General features: G+C 36.6%; 1 protein-coding gene across 4 annotated transcripts in view; it reads left to right on the top strand.

Annotated features, from left to right (window-relative positions):
• The window catches only part of SOCS6 (suppressor of cytokine signaling 6), a 31,485-nt gene extending 23,277 nt beyond the window's left edge, over positions 1 to 8,208 (top strand). For 2 of the 4 annotated variants that reach the window (XM_050318250.1, XM_050318259.1), the window contains exons 2-3: positions 674 to 778; positions 2,050 to 8,208. In XM_050318250.1, coding sequence (XP_050174207.1) covers positions 2,175 to 3,776 — 1,602 coding nt within the window. In that variant the 5' untranslated portion in view covers positions 674 to 778; positions 2,050 to 2,174 and the 3' untranslated portion in view covers positions 3,777 to 8,208. The remainder of the gene's footprint in view (positions 1 to 673; positions 779 to 2,049) is intronic. The other 2 variants (XM_050318240.1, XM_050318269.1) reach the window with 1 other exon arrangement.
• Positions 8,209 to 21,757: the final 13,549 nt, after the last annotated feature.

Below are 21,757 nucleotides of genomic sequence, written 5' to 3' on the forward strand. Positions count from 1 at the left end.
AGGGAACAATTTTTTTGGGCATATTTTTCTTTACTGGTAGGAAGTATATCAGTTTACAGACAAGAGAAAATTTTTAGTTTCTCCCCTTTCTTTAGTAAGGAAAGTGCTATTTAGTTTGGTAATTAAGAAAAGGAAATGGGAGGAGCTGAGCACACTCTAAAGATGGACTTGTGAAATATCAAAGGTTATGACAAAGTCAGAACTGGTCTTTGAAATAAGAAGATGCAGATAGTGTAGGGAATTTGAAGATAGGAGTAGGTTACAAATCTATGTAAATCAAGCTTTACTGCTACTGCCTTCTATGAAGCAGTGTTCAACCTCCAGCAGCAGGGCTTTATATAAAATTTTTCAGGATATTTTGAAGTTCAGAATCCACAGATGTCTCGCATTACCTTTTAGTTTGCTTTGAATATGATCCTTTAGCCTTTGTGTACTTAAGGACCACAAAAGTTGGACTGGACAAGAGTTAGATAGCCAATGGACTGCTGTTTGGTTATAGTAATCATTCTTCTCACATGTTTTTACGCAATTTTTGAATGCTTATTTAAGAAAACCATATAGTTTAGTTGAAAAACTTAGTTTGTTGCACTGTTTTTCTCCGTTGCTTGTATTGTGATAAAATGGGAGAGAAGTGGGAAGTATGTACATAAGGGCTGTTTTACTTTCCCCTCAGTCCACCAAGGTTGGAAGATTTCTTGAAAGATTCAGCTTGCCATGCTTAGATTGGAGCCAGGCTTGCTGCTGCAGTTTGTGCTGCTAACATCACACGTATTTGGAGGTACGTGGAATAATGGCTACTACTACTGGTAATACCTACTTCTGTGGCAGTAGCAACTTCTTTCTCTTCTCTTTGTTCTTCTCTCTAGAAAGCTGTTTACTTTGAAAGGTCTAGCTAACATTAAAAAGAACCAAACCGAGCCCAACCCCCTGCAAAGCACAGCCAAACCTGAAACAAGCAAACAAAAAAAGACAAGCCAAAAGGTCAAATTTGTGGGTACATGACTCTGCAAGATGCCAGGTGGGAGCAGTTGACTGGGACTTGAGCAGCTGTGTCCACTAGGTCTTGGCAGAAGTACTGGAGGAATAAAACTTCTAGGCAATAAGAGTCTGTAACTTGGACTTCTGTGCCTAAAACAGTTTGGAAATCTACTTTTCTTTCAAAGCAGTTCCGGAGGGGACTTTTTGTAAACATGTGCTACTTTGCTGTTAATGTCCCTCTATTTTTTCATTAGTTTTCTTATAATTATGTAACATTTTGAATATTACTCAACTTGTGTAGAGAAGGTATCACCTTATAAGACCATGTTTTTAGGATCAATCACTGTATAAGCTGTATGTAGGAATCCTGTTGAATATCTCCTGTAGTTTTACCTTCTGTAGTTATTTATGTAGGAGCCCCTGGTGGTCTAGTGGTAAAGGCGCTGCGCTATCACTGCCGAGACCCGGGTTCGATTCCCGGTCAGGGCCACTCCCGGGCGGGTGGAGCTCGTTAGCCCTTAAAGGCAACCCACCTACATCCTAAGGACCTCGCTGCCACCGTCCAAGCTCGCTTGGCCCCGGCAGATGAACCTTAGGATTAAAGGGTGGGCTCAGTTCCGCGCACACTGTGTCTCACCTAAAAAATCCAATGCGCAGGCTGGAAGGTGGAAAGACCTTCCCCGGATCTTCGCTCGCGAAGACTGGCCATTATAGTTATTTATGTGGGGACTTTTTAGGAGCCTTGGGAAAGAGAGGAGTGTTTCTGTGCTTGAAAACACGTATACATGCATTAAATATATGTGTCTGTGAGTGTGATGTAAGGTGTGTGTATATTTCAAAAAATATTGTGCTGAAAACGGGAAAAAAAGTTGTGGAAATCTCCAAGGCAGATATAGCAGGTTCATTTTTTGAGCCTGATTGGTTTCGAAGTCAGCTCTCTATTTTTACTTTTGTTTGATGCCCATTGTTTGAGTATTGCGACTGCTGTATTGTTTGGAGAGGGGGAAACCCTTATAGATAACTTTTGAAATATTTCTTTTGTGAAGTTAATTGTTTTTTATTTGTTTCCAGGAAATGGCTCTTGAAGTTCAATGAGGCTGGATAAGACACGTAAATGAAGCAGAAGCTGCTCTGCATGTGCTAGGGCTACATCACCGCAAGTACTGCTGATCAACCAGATTTGTTAACTTGTCATAATGAAGAAAATTAGTCTGAAAACAATTCGCAAGTCCTTTAACTTAAATAAAAGTAAAGATGAAAGTGACTTTGTAGTGGTTCAGCAGCCATCCTTAAGTGAATTTGGAAAAGATGACTCCTTGTTTGGCAGCTGCTATGGTAAAGATTTGGCTAGCTGTGAAGTCAATAGTGAAGATGAAAAAGGCAAAAATAGATCAAAAAGTGAAAGTTTAATGGGTACATTAAAAAGGAGGCTTTCAGCAAAACAAAAACAGAAAGGCAAAGGCAGCACACCATCTGTAAGCTCTGCAGATGATGACACCTTTTCTTCCTCATCTGCTCCAATAACCTTCAAAGATGTGCGAGCTCAAAGACCTCTGAGATCTACTTCCCTCCGTAATCACCATTACAGTCCAACTCCCTGGCCCCTTCGACCTACAAATTCAGAAGAGACTTGCATCAAAATGGAAGTGAAAGTGAAGGCTTTGGTCCATTCCTCTAATCCAAGCCCAGCACTAAATGGTGTTCGAAAGGACTTCCATGAGTTGCAGTCAGAAAACGTGTTCCAGGAACAAAACAATGCATTAAAAAATACAGAATCTCAGAACGGAGACTTGCATCTTCATATTGATGAACATGTGCCTGTAGTTATTGGATTAATGCCTCAGGACTACATTCAGTATACTGTGCCTTTAGATGAGGGAATGTATCCTTTGGAAGGATCACGTAGTTACTGTCTGGATAGTTCCTCACCCATGGAAGTTTCAACTATTTCTTCTCAAGTCGGGGGAAATGCTTTCCATGAAGACGAGAGCCAAGTGGATCAGGATGTAGTCGTTGCACCGGATATCTTTGTGGACCAGACGGTGAATGGTTTGTTGATTGGTACCACAGGAGTCATGTTGCAAAGCCCAAGACTTAATCACAGCGATGTCCCTCCACTCTCACCTTTGCTACCTCCAATGCAGAATAATCAAATCCAAAGGAACTTCAGTGGATTAAATGGCACAGATGCCCATGTGGCTGAAAGTATGCGCTGCCATTTGAATTTTGATCCTAACACTGCCCCAGGAGTTGGAAGAGTCTATGATTCTGTACAGAATAGTGGTCCTATGGTTGTGACAAGTCTGACGGAAGAACTGAAAAAACTTGCAAAACAAGGATGGTACTGGGGCCCCATTACACGTTGGGAGGCAGAGGGAAAATTAGCTAATGTGCCTGATGGCTCATTTCTCGTTCGAGATAGTTCTGATGATCGTTATCTTTTAAGTTTGAGTTTTCGTTCCCATGGAAAAACTCTTCACACTAGAATTGAACACTCAAATGGTAGGTTTAGTTTTTATGAACAGCCAGATGTGGAGGGACATACATCTATAGTTGACTTAATTGAACATTCAATCAGGGACTCTGAAAATGGAGCTTTCTGCTATTCGAGATCCCGACTGCCTGGATCTGCCACTTACCCTGTGAGACTGACAAATCCAGTGTCTCGGTTTATGCAGGTGCGCTCTTTGCAGTACCTGTGTCGTTTTGTAATACGTCAGTACACCAGAATAGACCTGATTCAAAAACTGCCTTTGCCAAACAAAATGAAGGATTATTTACAGGAAAAGCACTACTGAAAGCTTACGGGAATCTTGCATCTTGCACTTTGGGAACGACAACAACAAAAAGAGATTGAATTACAGTTTACAGACTTTCATTATTATCAGAATCTTTTGCTGCCATAAAAATATTTCATTTTTGTGTGTAAAAGAAAAGTAATGCATTTGGATTTATGTTTGTTTTGGGGGGTTTTGTGTATTTTGGGAGGTTTTCTTTTTTGTTTTGTTGGAAAGAATGATCTCAATTTATTTTTAGAAGTGTGAAATAGATATCTTTCATCAATGTGCAGATTAATCACAATGTGAATGATCAAATTCTCCTTAATTTCCCCCAAGTCCTTTGCTGCTATCCACTGTGATTTTTATGCATTGAAAGCACATTTCATGTGTATTCAACGGTAAGTAAAAGTCAAATGAAACTCATTGAATGGAATTTTTTTTTCCCTTAAAACAACCTCTTGAAAAAAAAAAGATCGTGGATAAAGAACATATTGGTATTCTAAATTACCGAATTTACACCTATGGTAAGAACTATTTCCTAGTGTCCTAATTAGAAATTTCTATAGAGATATGCCCTAACATATAGACAGAGCTGTGTGATAAGAGTATGGTTATGCAGCATATCTTTAAGGAAAAGAAAATGAATGCCTTCCTCCTAAGCCTTGTATTGTCTGTACACTCTTGTGTTTGAGAAGGTTGGTTCAACCTTTTTCTTGTTTCAGTGTTTTGTTATCTAAAAATGGCCTTTAAAAAGAAAGTCTATGAAAGTCAATATATGATACCTTTAAGGAAATTGCGATATTGGGATCTTGTCAAATACTACCTTTTCTAATCATACCATCAGTTAAATAAATGAACACCTACTAGGCCCCATCTTCTTGTCCTTTTCCTTCCTGCCTCACCTTGGGGAACAGGGGAGTGGAATTTCCTGGATTTGTAGGAAGACTCTAGGAATTGTTATTGTGGGAACATAAATTATAAGCCATTTTGGGGATGGGATAAAACTTCTAATAGGATGATTTCTACCTTATTTATATTCAAGCTACTTGAAATTTTATCCTTTTTCATTTTTCTGCATTTTTTTTCACTTCAGAATTTACAGTTATACACTAATGTCCTTTGGATAATTTTCCCCCTTTTTTGTATATCCTTTGGGAAGGAAGGAACAGGACTGATAAGATTTTGTATGGAAGGTGCTTAAAATGCATCTCTAAAGCTCTCTTCTCATAGTCTTTCAAATCATTGAGAAAAGATGTTTGGGTATACAGTGACCGCAGAAAATGTTTCAGTTTATTGTCATGAAAAATGTTTTGACATACGAAATATTGAATCAGTTAAGTAAATGTTCGTGATATCTGTCAAAGATTCTGGCATTTGAAAAGCTTACAGTTACTCTAACCTTCTGTAGGAAAAAAAAAGACTTTCAGTGGGGAGTACAGGTTCAACACTGTAGTATTTTCATCATGCAAGGTTAACCCATGGCATTTTCCTGTTTTGTTTTAGTTGTTGGTTTGTGGTTTTTTTCCTCCCATGTTTCGATCACTTTTATGAATTATTTGTTAAAGGGATCATAGCTTGTTTGGGAGGGAGGCTTGCTTTCTCTGCCTCTGCCCCCCTGTTTTGTAGTTTAGAATGTCATATTCCCTGTCTCTGCTAGGAATGGCTAATCAGTAAACATCACCTTAGAAAAAAGGCTGTTCATCTTCGATACAGCTTTCTTGTTTTTAGGTCATTTTCTTCTCCTTATTTAATCTAACCTTTTGGTCCCCTGAAGTGAGTCTTTAGGAATGAATACAGTATTGCTGCAAGGTGGTGCAGTAGCACTACATCTTGGGTTGCCTGAACTGATAGACGAAATTTATATTTTTTTAATTTATTTTTTTGACCATAATGTTTAACTAAAAAATAAAAAAAAGAAAATCAAAGGTAGATAAAGACTGCCTTTACTTTTAAGGGAGGGAGAATAAGGATTTCCTCTTTAGTCTGATAAAGTTTTAAACTTAAGAAGTGAAATAATGTAGAGCAGTCTATACATGTAATTTGTTGGCTCTGCCATGGAGATATATCTATGAAAGTGTGAATTCTGTTTTCTTTTTTTTCCTCTACTGACTTCTCCCCCTATCCAGTCATGCCCCGTCCCCTCCTCCTCTGAATCAGGATCACTAAATTTATTCAAAAAGGCACAAATAACCTATTGTATGGTACAGTGTTCTGATTCTGTCTGTGGGGAGGAAAAAGAAAATAATTTTTATGGATTTCAGATGGATACTTTTGGAAGAAAGCCTCTGGCATTTTCTTCACTTTAAAAATTCTTTCCCCATACTAGAGGACCTATGCATTCTACGGAATCTTTGAAAGATTATAGTATATTAAGTATTTTCTTTGCCATTTAATACCACTATTGAATGCATTAAACATATGTTTATACTATGCCACATGCATTAATTTAGCAGTCATTGCATTGAAACTTAAATATTTGAAGCTATAATATCCTGGTCTTATTGCTGAATTGAAAACCGTGCAAGAACACACATGTTAAAATTCTTGCCCATGCCTTTATAAGTTTCAGTTTGTTCACTCATAAACGTTGATGATTTTTTTTCCTTTAAACTCTGTTTCAACTATCGAGTTTCTGAGTTGCCTTCCTTTCTTGTTCTTCATCTGTGAACTTAATCAGGTCAAGTTAACTTTGTCATTTCCCACCCCCCCCCATAAAGCTACCACAAAAAGAACATTTTAAAGTGGCTGAGGTATAGGATGTGAGAACCACACAGCACTTTGCTTCTGAATAAAAAAATGGTGGTGATATTTCTACTAAGCTCAAAATACTTTAAATCAGTAGTAAGTAGACACAAATGCTTATTTTTCAGGTTTCTTTAGTCAGAACCTCACAGTATTTTTTCATACTGAGGTGACTGGCCAGCCAGGAGAAGGAACCCAGAAAAAATACTTTGAAAATGTTAAAGATACTTACAATTTCTTATAATAAAGATTAATATAAAAAAACCCACAGTAACATTTAGCTATGAGTCAATTTAGAAGTAGTCAGAATAACCACAAAAATTGAGTTGACTTCTGCTTCATGAAAATTAGAGGAACAAAGTGTCCTTGACAAATAAAAGGAAAATGGTTGAGAATATTTTGGGGAACTTTGGAAGTAGACACACTAGGAATAAAAGCTAACTGACTATGATCCTTATAGAGTAGAAATATGGCTATTTATTCAGCACAACAGTTTAAGGGTTCAAAAAGTATGGTTTTTATGGGATTGAATTGTGGAAAAATGTTTTTGAAAATGAAACTTTGAAATTAAATTTTTTTTGAGCATCTGAAATGATTGACATTATTGATAACATTGTCTGTTTTACCAATTAGAAGAGTTAAACCACATTTGTATTTGGAAATAATAAATTTGCACAATTTCCTCTGTGGTTTTTTTATTTGTTTGTTTGTTTGTTTTGTAAGCCAGTGTTATAAACAACTGAAAGTGATGTGTATTATTTGATCTCTTTGAAGGATATAGCACTTATCCTGCTGTTGACATAGTGAATGCCGTCTTTTTATCAAAATGTAATTCTGTCAGAAGGATCAGAAATGCAATTATTAATTAAACTCATTGTTCTCAGATGAGCTGACTTTGCATTTTGTTAAAACCAATTTCTTTCTGTGAATATTGACTGCTGGGCTAAGTAAAATCTGTGCAGTTTTTGTTTTGATGCATTTCATCTATGTGAATACTGGAATTATAAATTTAAAACAGCATACCAGCAATATATGGGCTATGATTCTGATGAGAAGTATTTCTCTCTTACTGAACTTTCAAATTCTGAGCTAAGCTATTGATGCGTTAATGATTGCCAATTTAATTTCTTAAAATCTTTCTATGACTGCAAAGACTAAAAATTACAGGCATTCTTTATAAATAAAAAAATGGGCTAGATGATAGTTCATAATATGAAAAATATGGCATTATTGTATCTGGAAAGTGTTCTAAATTCTACACAGATAATGAAAAATTCTAAAAGAACTTTTTATGAGTACCTGTTGGGTTAAAGAATTTTTATAGTGATGATGGAGTGCCATGAAGTTAATACTTGCAATCCAGATTGCTGTAGTTTACACTTTTCTCTGTTTCAGACCTGGTGTGCACTATTTGTACTAAGCACGCCACAGAGTGAATTATCCAAAGTCCATTGATTTTAATGTGTTTTGGTTTGTAAACAAAATTATAGTAATTTCTTGCACATTTTTGAAAAATAATTGTATAAGGATTTATGTATCTGCTTCTGGATACAGTGTGTAAATAAAAATTTCATTCACAAAAAGATTTGTGGAGTGTTCTATACTTTAGTGACGTTCTAAAATAAAAAAAAAACCTGAGAGACATGGTAAAATTTGGGCATCTGACTCAAACTTAAATTTTAGTGGTTACAGTTTAAACTGTTCTATATTTTTAACCTTTGCTTGTTGACTTTCAAAATATTTCTGTATACTAATTATTTTAATTTCTACTTTTCAAAGAAAACAAAAAAAATTTGCAAGGATATAACTAAAATACAGTTTTAAAAAGGTGTACATAAATACTTTCTGATAATTTTACATGGGCTTTTTTTCCATTAAAAGTTTACAGAATTTATAACAAAAGTCTCCATTTTATCCAGATGTACCTCAAAGGTATTATAGTGTCTCTTGCCTTCTAAGCATGCAAAGAGTTCTTATTAAGCTCGAAAAGAGAAAGTTATGTATGGTATTGATCTTCAGATGTTCACTTGATGCCGTCCTAGATTCACTTTAAAAAGGGAGTGAAATTTTAAGCCCTGGGAAGTCCCACAAATAAACCAGAAGATCCAAGATAAACAGTTCCTGTGTTAAAAAAGATATACACAATTGTTCACTTATTTTCATGTATTTGGGACTTAGACTCGCTACTCAAGTTCAAGTAAATACCACCAGCACCTTAGGTCTTGGTTATAACTGAGGGGAGGAAGTCACTAGTGTTCATATTGTCCACAGTGACGTACTTGTCTGTGTATCCTGTAACTTTAGTCCTCAAACAGTAACCAGAAATAATTCATAGTTTTTGCTGTTGGAGACAAAATTACATTCTCTTGTTTTCCTACTGCTGGGGCTGGTGTTGCTTTATGCTCAGTACATTGTGTGGCTGTTCCTCTGGTGCTCAGGGGGTCTTGCAGGGGTTTTGTTACTGGGTCAGCATGATGTTCTTCTCTTTGTTCTATTCACTCCAGAAATTTGGTGAAGAATAAGCTTACCCTCAGATGCTTCCATGGTAAGTGGTGGAAAGTGTTTAAGAATTAATTTTTCAGCCACCTGTAAATTTAGCATGATCCAGACAGGGCTGAAATGTTTACAGTCAAGATACCTACAATACTAATTATTTCTACCTTGCATTCAATCATCCTTTTAGTTGTGGGTGGAAGAGAAAGACTAAGACACTGCCTGACACAGACAGCTTGCTGTATTTCTGATAATACCAAAGTAGGTACCAGGGTAGGGCTTGGCAGTAGGGAGCTGAATTAAGTCATCCTCTGCAATTAGGATGACCTCAAAACTTACAAAGCTGTAAGATCCCGTGAAATATCCATAATATGGGAAACAATGTTCTATCACTTTTTTCCAGCACATACAATTTGCTTGCAGTCTGTAAATTGTGGTGTTTTGATTTTTTTGGCCTTTTTAAAGGCTAAGGTTCAGCCACTGGAAGGCCACAATTAGGTTACCCTGAAGTCTCCATGCTGAAAAATCCCAATTCTCTTAGACTTTCCTCAGAGGAGAGATGCTTCATCCCTCTAATCATCTTGGTGGCCCTCTGCTGGACTTGCTCCAACAGGTCCATGTCCTGAATCTCTTTAAGTGCAAACTTTGGAAATGGTACTGATGAGGGTTAGGGTAGGCAGGGTGCCAGCCCTAATGAAAGAAGCTTAAGAAATAAAGGAATGTTTGCATGCAGAGAATGCAGAAGGAAAGATAAGTGTGATGTGCTTCACTTTTGGTGTGTGACGATAAGTTTAGATGCACACAGATGTATGTGTGGCAGAGCCTGGACTGCTCCTGGCACTGACAGCTCAAGTGCCATTTGGGCAGTTAAAGGCTGAGGGAAGACTCAGCATCCACTGAAAGGAACCGTAGCAAAGGTAACACAACTTCTGTAAAACTTTGGAGCAACTGTGTTTGATGTTAAATGTGTTATGTCTTCATCTGCTCAACATTCATGTATAATTTTCTTAACTTTAGTTTACGCAACTTTTAAGCTGCAATACAGTTTTCATGTCCCTGTGATGGGGGTGTTTCTGACTGAGCCTGCTGCAGTAAGAAGGGCAGTTTTTTAAAAGCATCCCCTGTTGGTTTCAGCTATTTAAAAAGGAAATATTGCTTATACAGAGGGAGAAAGTAATTCAAATGTATTTTCCAGATTTCTGCGTAAAATAGCTAGGGCATCTATCATCATGTGATCATTATCATATCTGTTTCTTAATTCATGTGTCTTTTCAGTTACACTTCTGTAAGTGAAGAAAGAAATGAAAACTCCGCTAGAGTTTCTCAAACTCTCACTGGATACTTCTGTGTTTGACCACAACCACATCAACCAATGGGCTATCTGGGCTGAAGAGATTTTTGGCAGTGTTGCTTTCCCACAAAATACCTCCCTTTTTCCTCTGCCCCACCTTTCTGCTTCCATCAGGAGACAGTTACTGTCTTGTTCAGTTTCTGGTTGGAATTTGTTTGATGTATCCATTACTCCAAACTCAGATTTCCCCTGAAAAAGCATACTTTATTTTCTTCCAGAGCACCTTTCTTCCCTGGTTGTCTGCCCTGTGTCACTCCAAGAAGAAAATAAAGAAACTTGTGAATGTTCTAACCTTCCTTAAACCTGATCTTGTCTGAAGCAAAACTGTTTCTGGTTTAAACAATCCCATTTTGTGCTAATGGAGAAGCTACCTGAACTGTTTTATGCAAGCAGTGTTTTCAGTCAGTCTCATGATGCTGAAATGTCTGAAAGTCTTAAGTTTCAAGACTTTACTGTGCAACAAATTCAAAGATACTGTCTAGTTCTCATGAGCATAAAGTTTTGAAATGCAAAATGAGAAACTCGTGTCTTTCTATGCTATGATAAACGTAAAAGATACCAAAGTGTAGGTCCATGGAAGATATTTTCCTTTTTGTCAGTCATTTGTGACAATCACTGACCAGTTTCAAGCTTTCTAGCTTCCCCTTATGTTTTCTTTCTCTTAATTTATCTTTTCAGTTTCAGTGCATGAATCAAAAAAAAAAAAAGATAGATGGATAGAAATTCTTACTATTGCTGTATTTTCAGTGAGAAATTTTTTTGTCTGATAACAGGCAAAAGATACATGAAATGTAATATTGACATAGTTAAGTTCATACCAGTTAACTGTTAAGATGGTTCATCAAAGAATCATGTACTCCTGTGGGTTAATGTAATAATGAAAGTGAAGATAACCTTACTGTCATCTTTTGGTATTTGATTTACTGTATATCCAAGTTTCTTATGAAAATAATTATGAAGATAATTTATTCCTTGGAATGAAAGCCACAGCCTCTCATAATTAGATGATTAACTTTTCTCCAAAAGTGGTATTTCAGAAAAAAATTATTTAAATTTGGAAAGCATTTCCTTATGTATTAAAAAAAAAATGGTACTGTCAAATCTTCAAATTAACACTGACCTCAATAAATTTTCAGGTTTAATTAATTTTGGAACAATTTCCTATGGATAGTCAAGAAGCAGAATGTTAGATTGAAAGATTCATTTCAGAAACAGTAATTGCTGAGTAATTGCTGTTGTAATCATTAAAGACTACTTTCTGTCTCTAAAAATTCAGTAATGTATGAATTTAATATATTGCTTTATTCTAATACAATAAAAGGTTTTCCAACTGTAATACATACTGAATATTACTTTCACTGATGTCCTAGTGTACTACTGAGATGAGTTGGAAACTTCCTAAGATCAGCTAACAGCATAGTTCAATGACAAAAAAATGTCTGTCTTAAGAAAATGAAGTAATCCCTGCATCCAACCACCCCAAAATCCCAAATCCTTCATTTTATACATGATCACCATGCACAACCGTAAATATAAAAGGATTGTGAAAGAACTGCAATGGAATAATCAACACTTGAGATTTGTTCAAGTGTAGCTAATCTAGTTCAGTGGAATATATTACGTACAAATAGATAAGCACTCAAGATAAATTGTCCTAGGATGTAGTTGTTTAATACACAAATGATGGTGTCATTTGAAATTGATATATTATGAAAATATAGAAACAGTTTTAATGAGTCTGAGAAAGGCATAGAACATACAAAAAAATTTACTCCAAGTAATTTTTTTGTGAATTATTTATTCTTCTAGGAACTAGTTACAATTTTATTCAGCAGAGACTGACTTTTAGATATCATGCCTCCTACTGAGGCCTCAAATTACTTATTTACTTGGTACACATTTACTTACATCAGAATTAAACTTGTGGTGGGATCTAAGAGGGTTTTTTGTGGAGGGAGATGTAGAATTTTTTCCATGTTGTCATCTCTGCTGCTCCAGAAATGTTTAAGTTATATTTTGCACAGGCTGAGTTAGGCAACTGCTTAGTTTCCTATAGATTTGCTTTTTTAAAACTTTAGGTAACATGTTCAGTCATTGGAAGGTTTTTGGTCTTGTAAAACTGTCAATGCTTTTTAGTGTAGAATATGTGATGAACAGTGCAATGCAAGGAAAAATAGCTACAAAAATAATAACTTTGAGCTCCTAGAAGACAAATTTGAAGAAAGGGTTTTATAATTATCTTTTAAAACAGAGATTGTACTGTGATGTATTTTTATTTTCTGTCATAAGATGCATGTTTTAAGTGCAAGGAAATCTACCTGAAAATTAGCAATGCTTTAAAAATAATGATTTTATTTAAAAAAAAAAGAAGAAAATTATGCCTTACCATGCTGATGCTTCTTCACATGCATACCTATCTACCTCCCTACCTCAGGGCATACCAGTGTGTAGACACAGCAGTTCTCTTCATCAGTGTGTCTCTTAGTTCTGACGCTTCTCCTCCCCACACTTTACCCAGCCTGATCATTTACAACTCAGTCTCCTGTTGCTTTAATCACTTTTTTTGGTGTCATTTTCCCCAGCTGCCCTTGCAGCATCTCTGACATGCTTGCTGTGCGGGATATTCATATTAAAACCTGCCATGTGACTCAAAAGATAACCTCTATCCCTTCACGTGGGAGAGAAGAGGAAGCAACAATGGAAACATCATTCATTTGACCGGCTTTGTACATGCTGTCAGCTGCTCCAGTGCTCATACAGCCTCATGAAGGGGCTTCAGGCAAGGCCTCTGGGTTAAATCCTTGTCTAGTTTCAGCAATGTGGTAATGGTTGTTGCTTGACAACCTGAAGGAAATTATCCTAAAGTTAGAGAGAACAGATGAAGTATTTGTTTCTAGAAGTCTCTGTAGAAATCTTCCATGCAGGTATTTAATGCTTAAGGCTCTTGATGATTTGAGACAAGCATTCTCAAGAGCTGTCATAACAAGAATAAGAAAAATATGTCAGAGAAATGAGGTTCCATTTACAGCTGATGCTACTAATCACATTTTACCTGCCCTGAGTTATGACCTGCAGTGTCACCACAACCAGCCCACTGTTGAAGTAACATTCAGGTTGCTGGCCAAGTGCAATGAAATTTTTTCAGGTGGCTGATGAACTGAGTGTGAACTGGGATCTATGATTCCTGCATCTCCCAAAACAACATCTAAGGGGGAAAAAGGAAAAGTAGGAGGAAGTGGTTCAAAAGAAAGAAGAGGAGGATGAGCTTCACACAGTTGATCTTGAGGTGAGAAGCTCCTTTTCATGGAGTCTTCTATGTGCTAAGAATGTGTGTGAATGTGGTAAGTTCATATGTTAGAAATACTTGGTGTGGTTCTGCTAAATGCAAAGATAGTGCCGGATGGTTAGGAGGGTGTCTGGGCAGATTGTTTATGGTTTTACTGTGCCCATCATCTTTTCCAGAGTTGGGTTCTAACTGAATAAACATAATACTGAGCTTGAGTGTCTTTGGTATGACTCTATTCATACCTATATTTTAACATTTGGTGAGAAATTGTAAATTTTGAAATACTGTCTAAGAATTCTTATTTCTGTGTTCTGGGATCAGTAGGAATTTTAAGGATGAGTACCTTCTTGATTGTTGTGGAAAGTGTTCCTTTTTTTTTTTTTAGTGAAACATTAAACAGAACAGTGAATAATTTGTCATTTTTGAGGCAAAGGATTGTTCCCAGCTGGAACATCTAACATATTTTTCATTAAACTCTTCTGTACTTTTTTAATGCAAAGCCAGTGTTAAAATTAATTCAAGATCTGCTTCAGATTCGTTCTAACACTGAAAGCTTTGAAAAATATCATATCCGAGAAAGTCGTTTTATTTGAACCAACATAGAGTCTGTGTAGTATAAATATTTCAGTACATAAGAAGAACAAGAGCAAATCTGAAATTATGTTCTTTCTCCTGTGTTTGCCAAAGCAGTGCTTCATAAGCATATTTAACTGCATAGAAAATATTAGAAATCTCTGTGTATCATTTTGTATCAGAAGAAAATCTGACTTGCTTATCGTTACAATTGATTGGAAACATACTGACATATTTATTTCATATTATATTTTAATTCTTGTATTGGAGGTTAGTTTGTTTGTTTTAAGTTGCAGAGGTGATGAAATAGCTAGGGGGAAATGATGAAAAAAGGAAGGAGGGGAAGGAGGAAAATATCTTTCATCCTTCTATTTTTATATGCAAGTAAAAAAAGAGAAGAAATACTACTGGGGGGTTGGAGACATCTTGGGTAAAGATTAACAGTACATTACAGGGATTTTGCCCTTTTTTTTTTCCTTTGTGTGTTTGGCTGAATTTGATCATAATACCCATGTACCTAATGTCTAAGCTTCATAATTTGATGCCTGTATGTCTATTTCTTCTCTGAGGCATTTTGCATCTTGCTTCTATAGATTTTTTCAGAGACTATGTTTTCAAAGACCTATCAGAAAACAGCTTTGTGGGTTTTGGTTCTTACTTTTCTCTTAAAGATTATATTGCTTTGGGAGAAAAATAGCAAAGTCTAATTTTTCTGTCCTGAATAGTCTTGGAAAAGATCAAATACTCAGCTAATGAATGGATTAGTGCTTTTCCTCATTGCTTTATGAGTCTCAGATATTTCCCAATGGGAATATATAAATAGATTTTGATAACGAACAAAGGGAAGATGTATTTTATTCCAAAAGTACTAATGCTGAAGGGCATGTCAAATACTGTAAGTTGGTTTTTTTTTTTTCATGAGGAGAGAAACTGAAAACCACCGAGGATTTTGACCAAAGATTTTTTTTTAAGTGGTGGGAAGTAATTAAAAGTAGTAAGTGCGTAATGAGTGATTTCCGAACTCTAAAAGGGTATTTGAAAAATCTGAAGCACTGGGAGGTATAAGAAAATCTGGGACCTCATGCATATAGAACCATAAATGCCTATGCATAACCTATTCCCTTTCAAGGCTGAAACTGAAAATGTTCCATATTCGGAACTCAGCTTGTCAATACTTTTATAAGAAGAAAAACCAAGTGTCTTTTGTATAGTAAAAGGAGTAGATTTTATTACTATTTTCCCCCTTTTTTTAATCTCAAATTCTAGTTTGAGAGGACAGATATTGTGAAAATGTAGCAGTCAACCAAAATCCTTGCCTTTCTGTAGGAATTTGTTGGGAACAGATGCTTAGGCTTTTGATAGAAGGTGATAGTCAGTGTTGCATTTTAAACATGAATTATTCTACAGAGCAGGGGAAATACAAAAGTAATTAAGGATGAGCACACTTTTTTCCTCCTTCGCAGACCTTTGACAAGTTTCAAATCTTAGACTTAAAAACACACATATATTTTAAATAATCATGATGCAGTTGGCATGCAGCTTGGGAAAATGATAAGAACTAAAATCCTTCATATAATATATATATATGTGATATGTTCTTAAAATTTAATCTATTCTTAGTAGGAAGATAGTGTATTATTATATCCTCATATATTCTTAATAGTAATGCATTCTTTGTTGTGGAACTGTATCTTAACGCCTTTTGAGCCCAACTGAAGCTTGTCCGTGCCTCACACAGTGACCCTACTTGCATTTTTTTTTTTTCAAATATACTGCTTCTTTTCTTAGACACACAGTAATATTAATGCAGGAAATATTTCATTACCTCATAAAATCCTTTGTCTTCTTATTCTACATTACACAATTCTCTTAAATGCAGTTCTTTATAGGCATAGAGCAGGAAAGTTTAAAAGTCAGGACAGAAAAAGAGGCTAATTTTCTTCACTTTAAAGAACTAGCATAGTTTTTCTCTCCGCTTCCAAGAAAGATTATAACAAGTAGTGGGTCTCTGTTGTCTAGCAGAGGGTTTGATGTAGGTACCAGCAGCTACTTATGCCTTTCCCTTTTTAAAAGTTGGATACAGCATTGTCCATTTCTACGGCTTATCCCTCAGAAGTGGTGCAAGAGGAGGAAAGTTGTTATGAACCCTGCTCTTTCTATGCAAAAAGGTGGTTGTATAGCACAATCAAGGATATACCAGGAGAAAGGAGAGAAGAGAACCTCTTCTTGATAGGGCGATAATTTACCTAAGCTTACCTATAGCAAAAAAACCCCAAACAACAACCCTCAAAGTGATGATGTTCACCTTTTTCTCCCTATTTTGTATGCAGTTATGTATCTGGTTTTAAATCTTGTTGCTAATTTTGGCTGACCTGACACGTTTGTGACCTTGCACAGTTGTTTAATTTCTCTTAGCCTCAGTAAGCTTGGCAGAACAATTAGAAAAGAACAGAAGACTACTGGATTAAACATATGGGAAAGGAAAATAATTTTTACACAAAGCACTATGTTTTGAAGGGAGTAATTTAAGGGAGGGAGTGAAGTAAATAATGGATTGGATGTAGACTCCAAAGAGATCACCTACCTATCCAGGTAGCCAACCTACTCAAAGGACTAATCCCACTGAGTTTTTTATCTGAAATACAATCTGTCTATCTATTTCTGTGCATGTATGGTTGTGCACATTCAGACCTCTGTGTGGGAGAGGATGCTGAAGAAATTCAGACAGTTCAAAAGAACATTTAAGGTCCTATGATTGCACTTGTGAATTACTTGCATGCAACGTGGTAACATGCAGACAAATGTTTACTTTGCATGGAAATTTCTGTTATCACCTATGTGCATAAATAGTTTGAAAGCAAAATAAGGAGTGGTAAAATACAGTGCATGCTGCATTGCATCTACTAATAGAGAATTACTTGGACTGAAATAAAAGGACTTATTTAATTTTTGTTTGTTTGGGTGTTTGTTTGTTTCAGGGTTTTTTTTTCTAAGCTCTAAAGGATCTCTCTTGTGTTAAGCAGACTCAGGGCAAGGAACTGCATCTGGAGATGGAAGCCAGATAGGTTACTACCAAAGTTAAACTTTTGGATAAATTATATGAAATGCACATTGCTTAAAAGTTTTCTCCCCAAACTCTGGAAATTAGTAAACTTTTTCTGGTTTTCCTTGTAAACTAAATTACTGAGTAAGTATCTTCTGGGCCTGTATTTCTTATTCTGACTTTAAGGAAAAAAAGTATTAATGAACTAATGACCAGGGACCAACGCATACTCTTATTCTTTTGCATTGTATAAATACAATTAAAAATTAATTTGAACTGTAAATACAAATAAGCACTTTCACTTGACCTTTCTGGCTAGAAAATCGGGAGCAATTCATATAATGACAAACATTCTTACAGGAGCTCCAAATACTTTTAGCAAGCCAATGTAAGCTGACAAACACTGACGAGGCACTGCAGAGTTCAGAGGCTGTGGTTAGTCGAGATTTTTTGGAGACAATTATGCCTCTGTGTATATTGATAGTAGCTCATCTGTATGTTCTGTTTAAGGGAGAAATTTATTCAGCCATGGACATCAAACTGTAATGGAGATATTTCTAGGAAATTAATCAATTCAAATGCTTCTGCCAAACGAATAGAAGTGCTAATTTGTCAGACACTATAAGAAATTACTTGCATCTGTGTTGTGAAAGTATAAGAAATTACTGATGTTGGTGTTGTGAGGGTTTTTTCTAAATAATATTCCCAGGCTGATAGATATTGACTTGTTTTAGGGGACCTGAATTTGCTAAGAACTTTAAATATCAATTTACTATTTTCTTCATATTTCTAGGCTTACTTGTCTCAGGTTCTGTCAACTCTTATTTCTCTAAGTGCATTGATAATTTTGCTAGATGTGTTGAGGAGGTGAAAAGAAAATCATTAAACAGCACACAAATTTTAAAATTTGTGTATTTTAAATTATAAAAATGATATCTATCATTTTAGCTTTTCCAGATTGCTGAACATTAAAAATAAGATGAAACCTAAAAAAGTATGAGATAGTCTTGTCCCTTACTAGTGGTTTCAAAGTTTGTGATGGTACAGACAATAAATGAGACTATACTGTAGAAATTCTGATAAACAGATTTGTAGCTGGATTGATTACTTTACTATGTGTGTTCTTGGAAAACAATATGGAGAGAATTCACATTCTGTTTGCATTGAAATAAAAATCATGTTGACTTCAGAGGCATTAGAATATTACACAGTGTTTTTTAAAGTTTCACAATACAGTCTATTTTATTTTTGCTATGTAATTTAGAAGATGAATAACTTTATCAGATTATCAGATTGCTATTGATCAGTAGATACGTGGTATCACTCTTCCAATTTGAAGAGTACTGCCTTCCAACAGATATCTGCAATTTACATGTCTCTGAAGCGCTCTATTCAGCTTCTGTAGTGTACCAAGAGAAATGTCTGCTCAGCAGCATGTCATTACTGTATTTATTTATCTAGACATTTATTTTATTAAACTTAATGAAACACATTCAAAAAATGTCAACTCTGTCTTCTGGTTCTTTGAGGAAAGTGCTACAAGGATACTGCTTCTTTCAATTCTAGACATAGTTACACACCAGTAGAACTGCTTTGTGAAGCTGGTTGGCAGTTGACCAAATGCTGATTCCACATATTAGGATGTTAAAGAAAATATATTTTAAAAGCAAAACCTTCCACTCAACCTTGAGTGCTCTTTGGAGGAAGGTAGGGACATATTTAAAATAATTTTTTTGAGTATGCTAACCATTAGCTGCTTGCTAATGAGTCTGGTTTCTGCTACTGACATGGTTTTGGTGTAGCTAATATCCATAGGGTATCTCTGAAACCCCAGTAAGAGGTTTAGATAGGTTTCTCCAGTGAGGCAAAGGTGCTGTGGGGATATACATCTTCTTTCGCTTCTGGGTGAAAGAGGTGACCCAAAGCTTTGAGGCTAGAATCATAGAATCATAAAATCAACTGAGTTGAAAAAGACCTCTGAGATCATCAAATCCAACCCTTGATCCAACACCACTGTGTTTATACTATGGTATAGTATAGTACCATGTTTAGACCATGGTACTGATGCCACATCCAGTCTCATCTTAAAAACCTCCAGGGATGGTGAATCCATCACCTCTCTGGGCAGGCCATTCCAATGCCTGACTCCTCTCTCCATAAAAAATTTTTTCCTGCTGTTCAACCTAAACCTCCCCTAGTGGAGCTTAAGACCATGCCCTCTTGTCCTACTGCTGGTTACCTGGGAGAAGAGACTGATGCCCACCTGGCTACAACCTCCTTTCAGGTAGTTGTAGAGAGTGATGAGGTCACCCTTGAGCCTCCTCTTCTCCAGGCTAAACAACCCCAGCTCCCTCAGCCTCTCTTCACAGGACTTGTGCTCAAGTCCCTTCACCAGCCTTGTTGCTCTTCTCTGGACCTGCTCCTGCACCTCAATATCCTTCCTGAACTGAGGGGCCCAGAACTGGACACAGCACTCCAGGTGTGGCCTCACCAGTGCTGAGTACAGGGGAAGGATCACTTCCCTGCTCCTGCTGGCCACACTGTTCTTGATCCAGGCCAGGATGCCATTGGCCTTCTTGGCCACCTGGGCACACTGCTGGCTCATGTTCAGCTTCCTGTCAATCCAAACTCCCAAGTCCCTTTCTGCCTGGCTGCTCTCCAGGCACTCTGTGCCCAGCCTGTAGCACTACAGGGGTTGTTGTGGCCAAAGTGCAGGACCTGGCACTTGGCCTTGTTGAACCTCATCCCATTGGAATCAGACCATCTCTCCAGCCTATCCAGGTCCCTCTGAAGAGCCCTCCTGGCGCTATGAAAGGTGATTTTCAGGGGAAGAAATATTTGTATAATCATCATTTTACTGCAGTAAGGAATTTATGGGATAATCAATTTTAGTAACAATGCTAAAATGCTAACAATTTAAAAATATTGATGTAATAATATTTTTTAAATACTGTAGATCCTAAGAGCATTGTACTATTACCAGTTAGTAGAAAGATCAAAACAGGAGTATCTATTTAAATATATTAAGGAAGATCACAGGATCATAGAATCATCATCGGGTTGGAAGGGACCTTTAGAGACCATCTAGTCCAAACCCCTTTCATAAGCAGGGACATCTTCAACTAGATTGGCTTGCTCAGAGCCCATCCACCCTGACCTTGAATGTTTCCAGGGATGGGGCATACACCACCTCTCTTGGAAACCTGCTCCAGTGTTTCACCAGCATAATTGTAAAAAAATATCTTCCTTATATCTAATCTAAATCAATCTTCCTTCATTTTAAAACCATTATCCCTCGTTCTGTTGCAACAGGCCCTGCTAAATAGTGTGTCCCCATCTTTCTTATACCTTTAGGTATTGGAAAGCTGCTGTAAGATCTCCCTGGAGCCTTCTCTTCTCTGGGCTGAACAACCCCAGCTCTCTCAGCCTATCTTCACAGGAGAGGTGCTCCAGCCCTCTGATAATTTTTGTGGACTCCTCTGAACCCACTCGAACAGCTTCATGTCTTTCCTGTGCTGATGGGTCCACAATAGATGTTTTTACTAGCATTATCAGATTTTGTTGATATATACTCAGTAGACTGCCATTTGTTATGCTTCCTTGTGAGAATGTGACAACGGGACCTTCCCCATTTGGGTTATTCATTTTGTAGATTTCAAATGAGCAGTGTCAGGCATACTCGCTTCTTTACATTAGCTGAGTCTTGACTTTTCAGAAGGATTAATATATACTCTTTCAGCTTTCACGCCTTTGTGCTGTCCCGAGACTCATAAAGCAAGAAGGATTGATAGATTCAGCATTTTACTCATGTAACACAGAGAAATCATTTAGAAGAGTGATTTATGGGTTTGCAGTGATATGGTTCATAAAGGATAATGTCTTTCTACTTAGAATTCACATTCTATTACATAGGAAAGGCTTTGGCATTTGAAGGAAAAGTCAGCTGTGGTATCATCAATTTATAACAGGCTATTTGAATGTGAAATAGAGGGAAACACCCCATCAAACATTTTATTTCTGGGAATGTTAGCTTCCCTGATAGTTAATTAGTCATGGAGGATGTCATTTGACAATTAGCTATAGATTAACCATAGATTTGTGATTGTGATGAAGAATGGTTAAAAGAGAAAATGAGAGAGACAGTAACCTATACACAATTTCTTTATGTGTAGAAGAAGTAATTTATTCAAGGACAGGCCTTTAATTCTTCTGTCTTTGACATGTTAAGATGACACAAAATGAGAAGGTTGAGACAGGCTTACCTAGCTTATTCCCACTTCAATATTCAGCAGCAATAATGAGATTAGAATATATTTTCTTGTTATCAGCTGACCTGGTACTTCTCAATACACACTAGAATGAAAGCTATTATACTAGTCCCCAGATATTTGAGTCTATTCCCATCCCCCTTTGATCTTCCACACGCTTTTATTACTAGTTCTGATTTAAATCACAACTCAGTTCTTTGCTCTCAGTTTAAAACCAGACGAACCAGATCCTAACCATCAGCT

The sequence above is a fragment of the Myiozetetes cayanensis genome, unplaced genomic scaffold (genome assembly GCF_022539395.1).
Source record: "Myiozetetes cayanensis isolate MyiCay16 unplaced genomic scaffold, myiCay2020 scf1, whole genome shotgun sequence".
NCBI classification, from domain to species: Eukaryota; Metazoa; Chordata; class Aves; order Passeriformes; family Tyrannidae; genus Myiozetetes; species Myiozetetes cayanensis.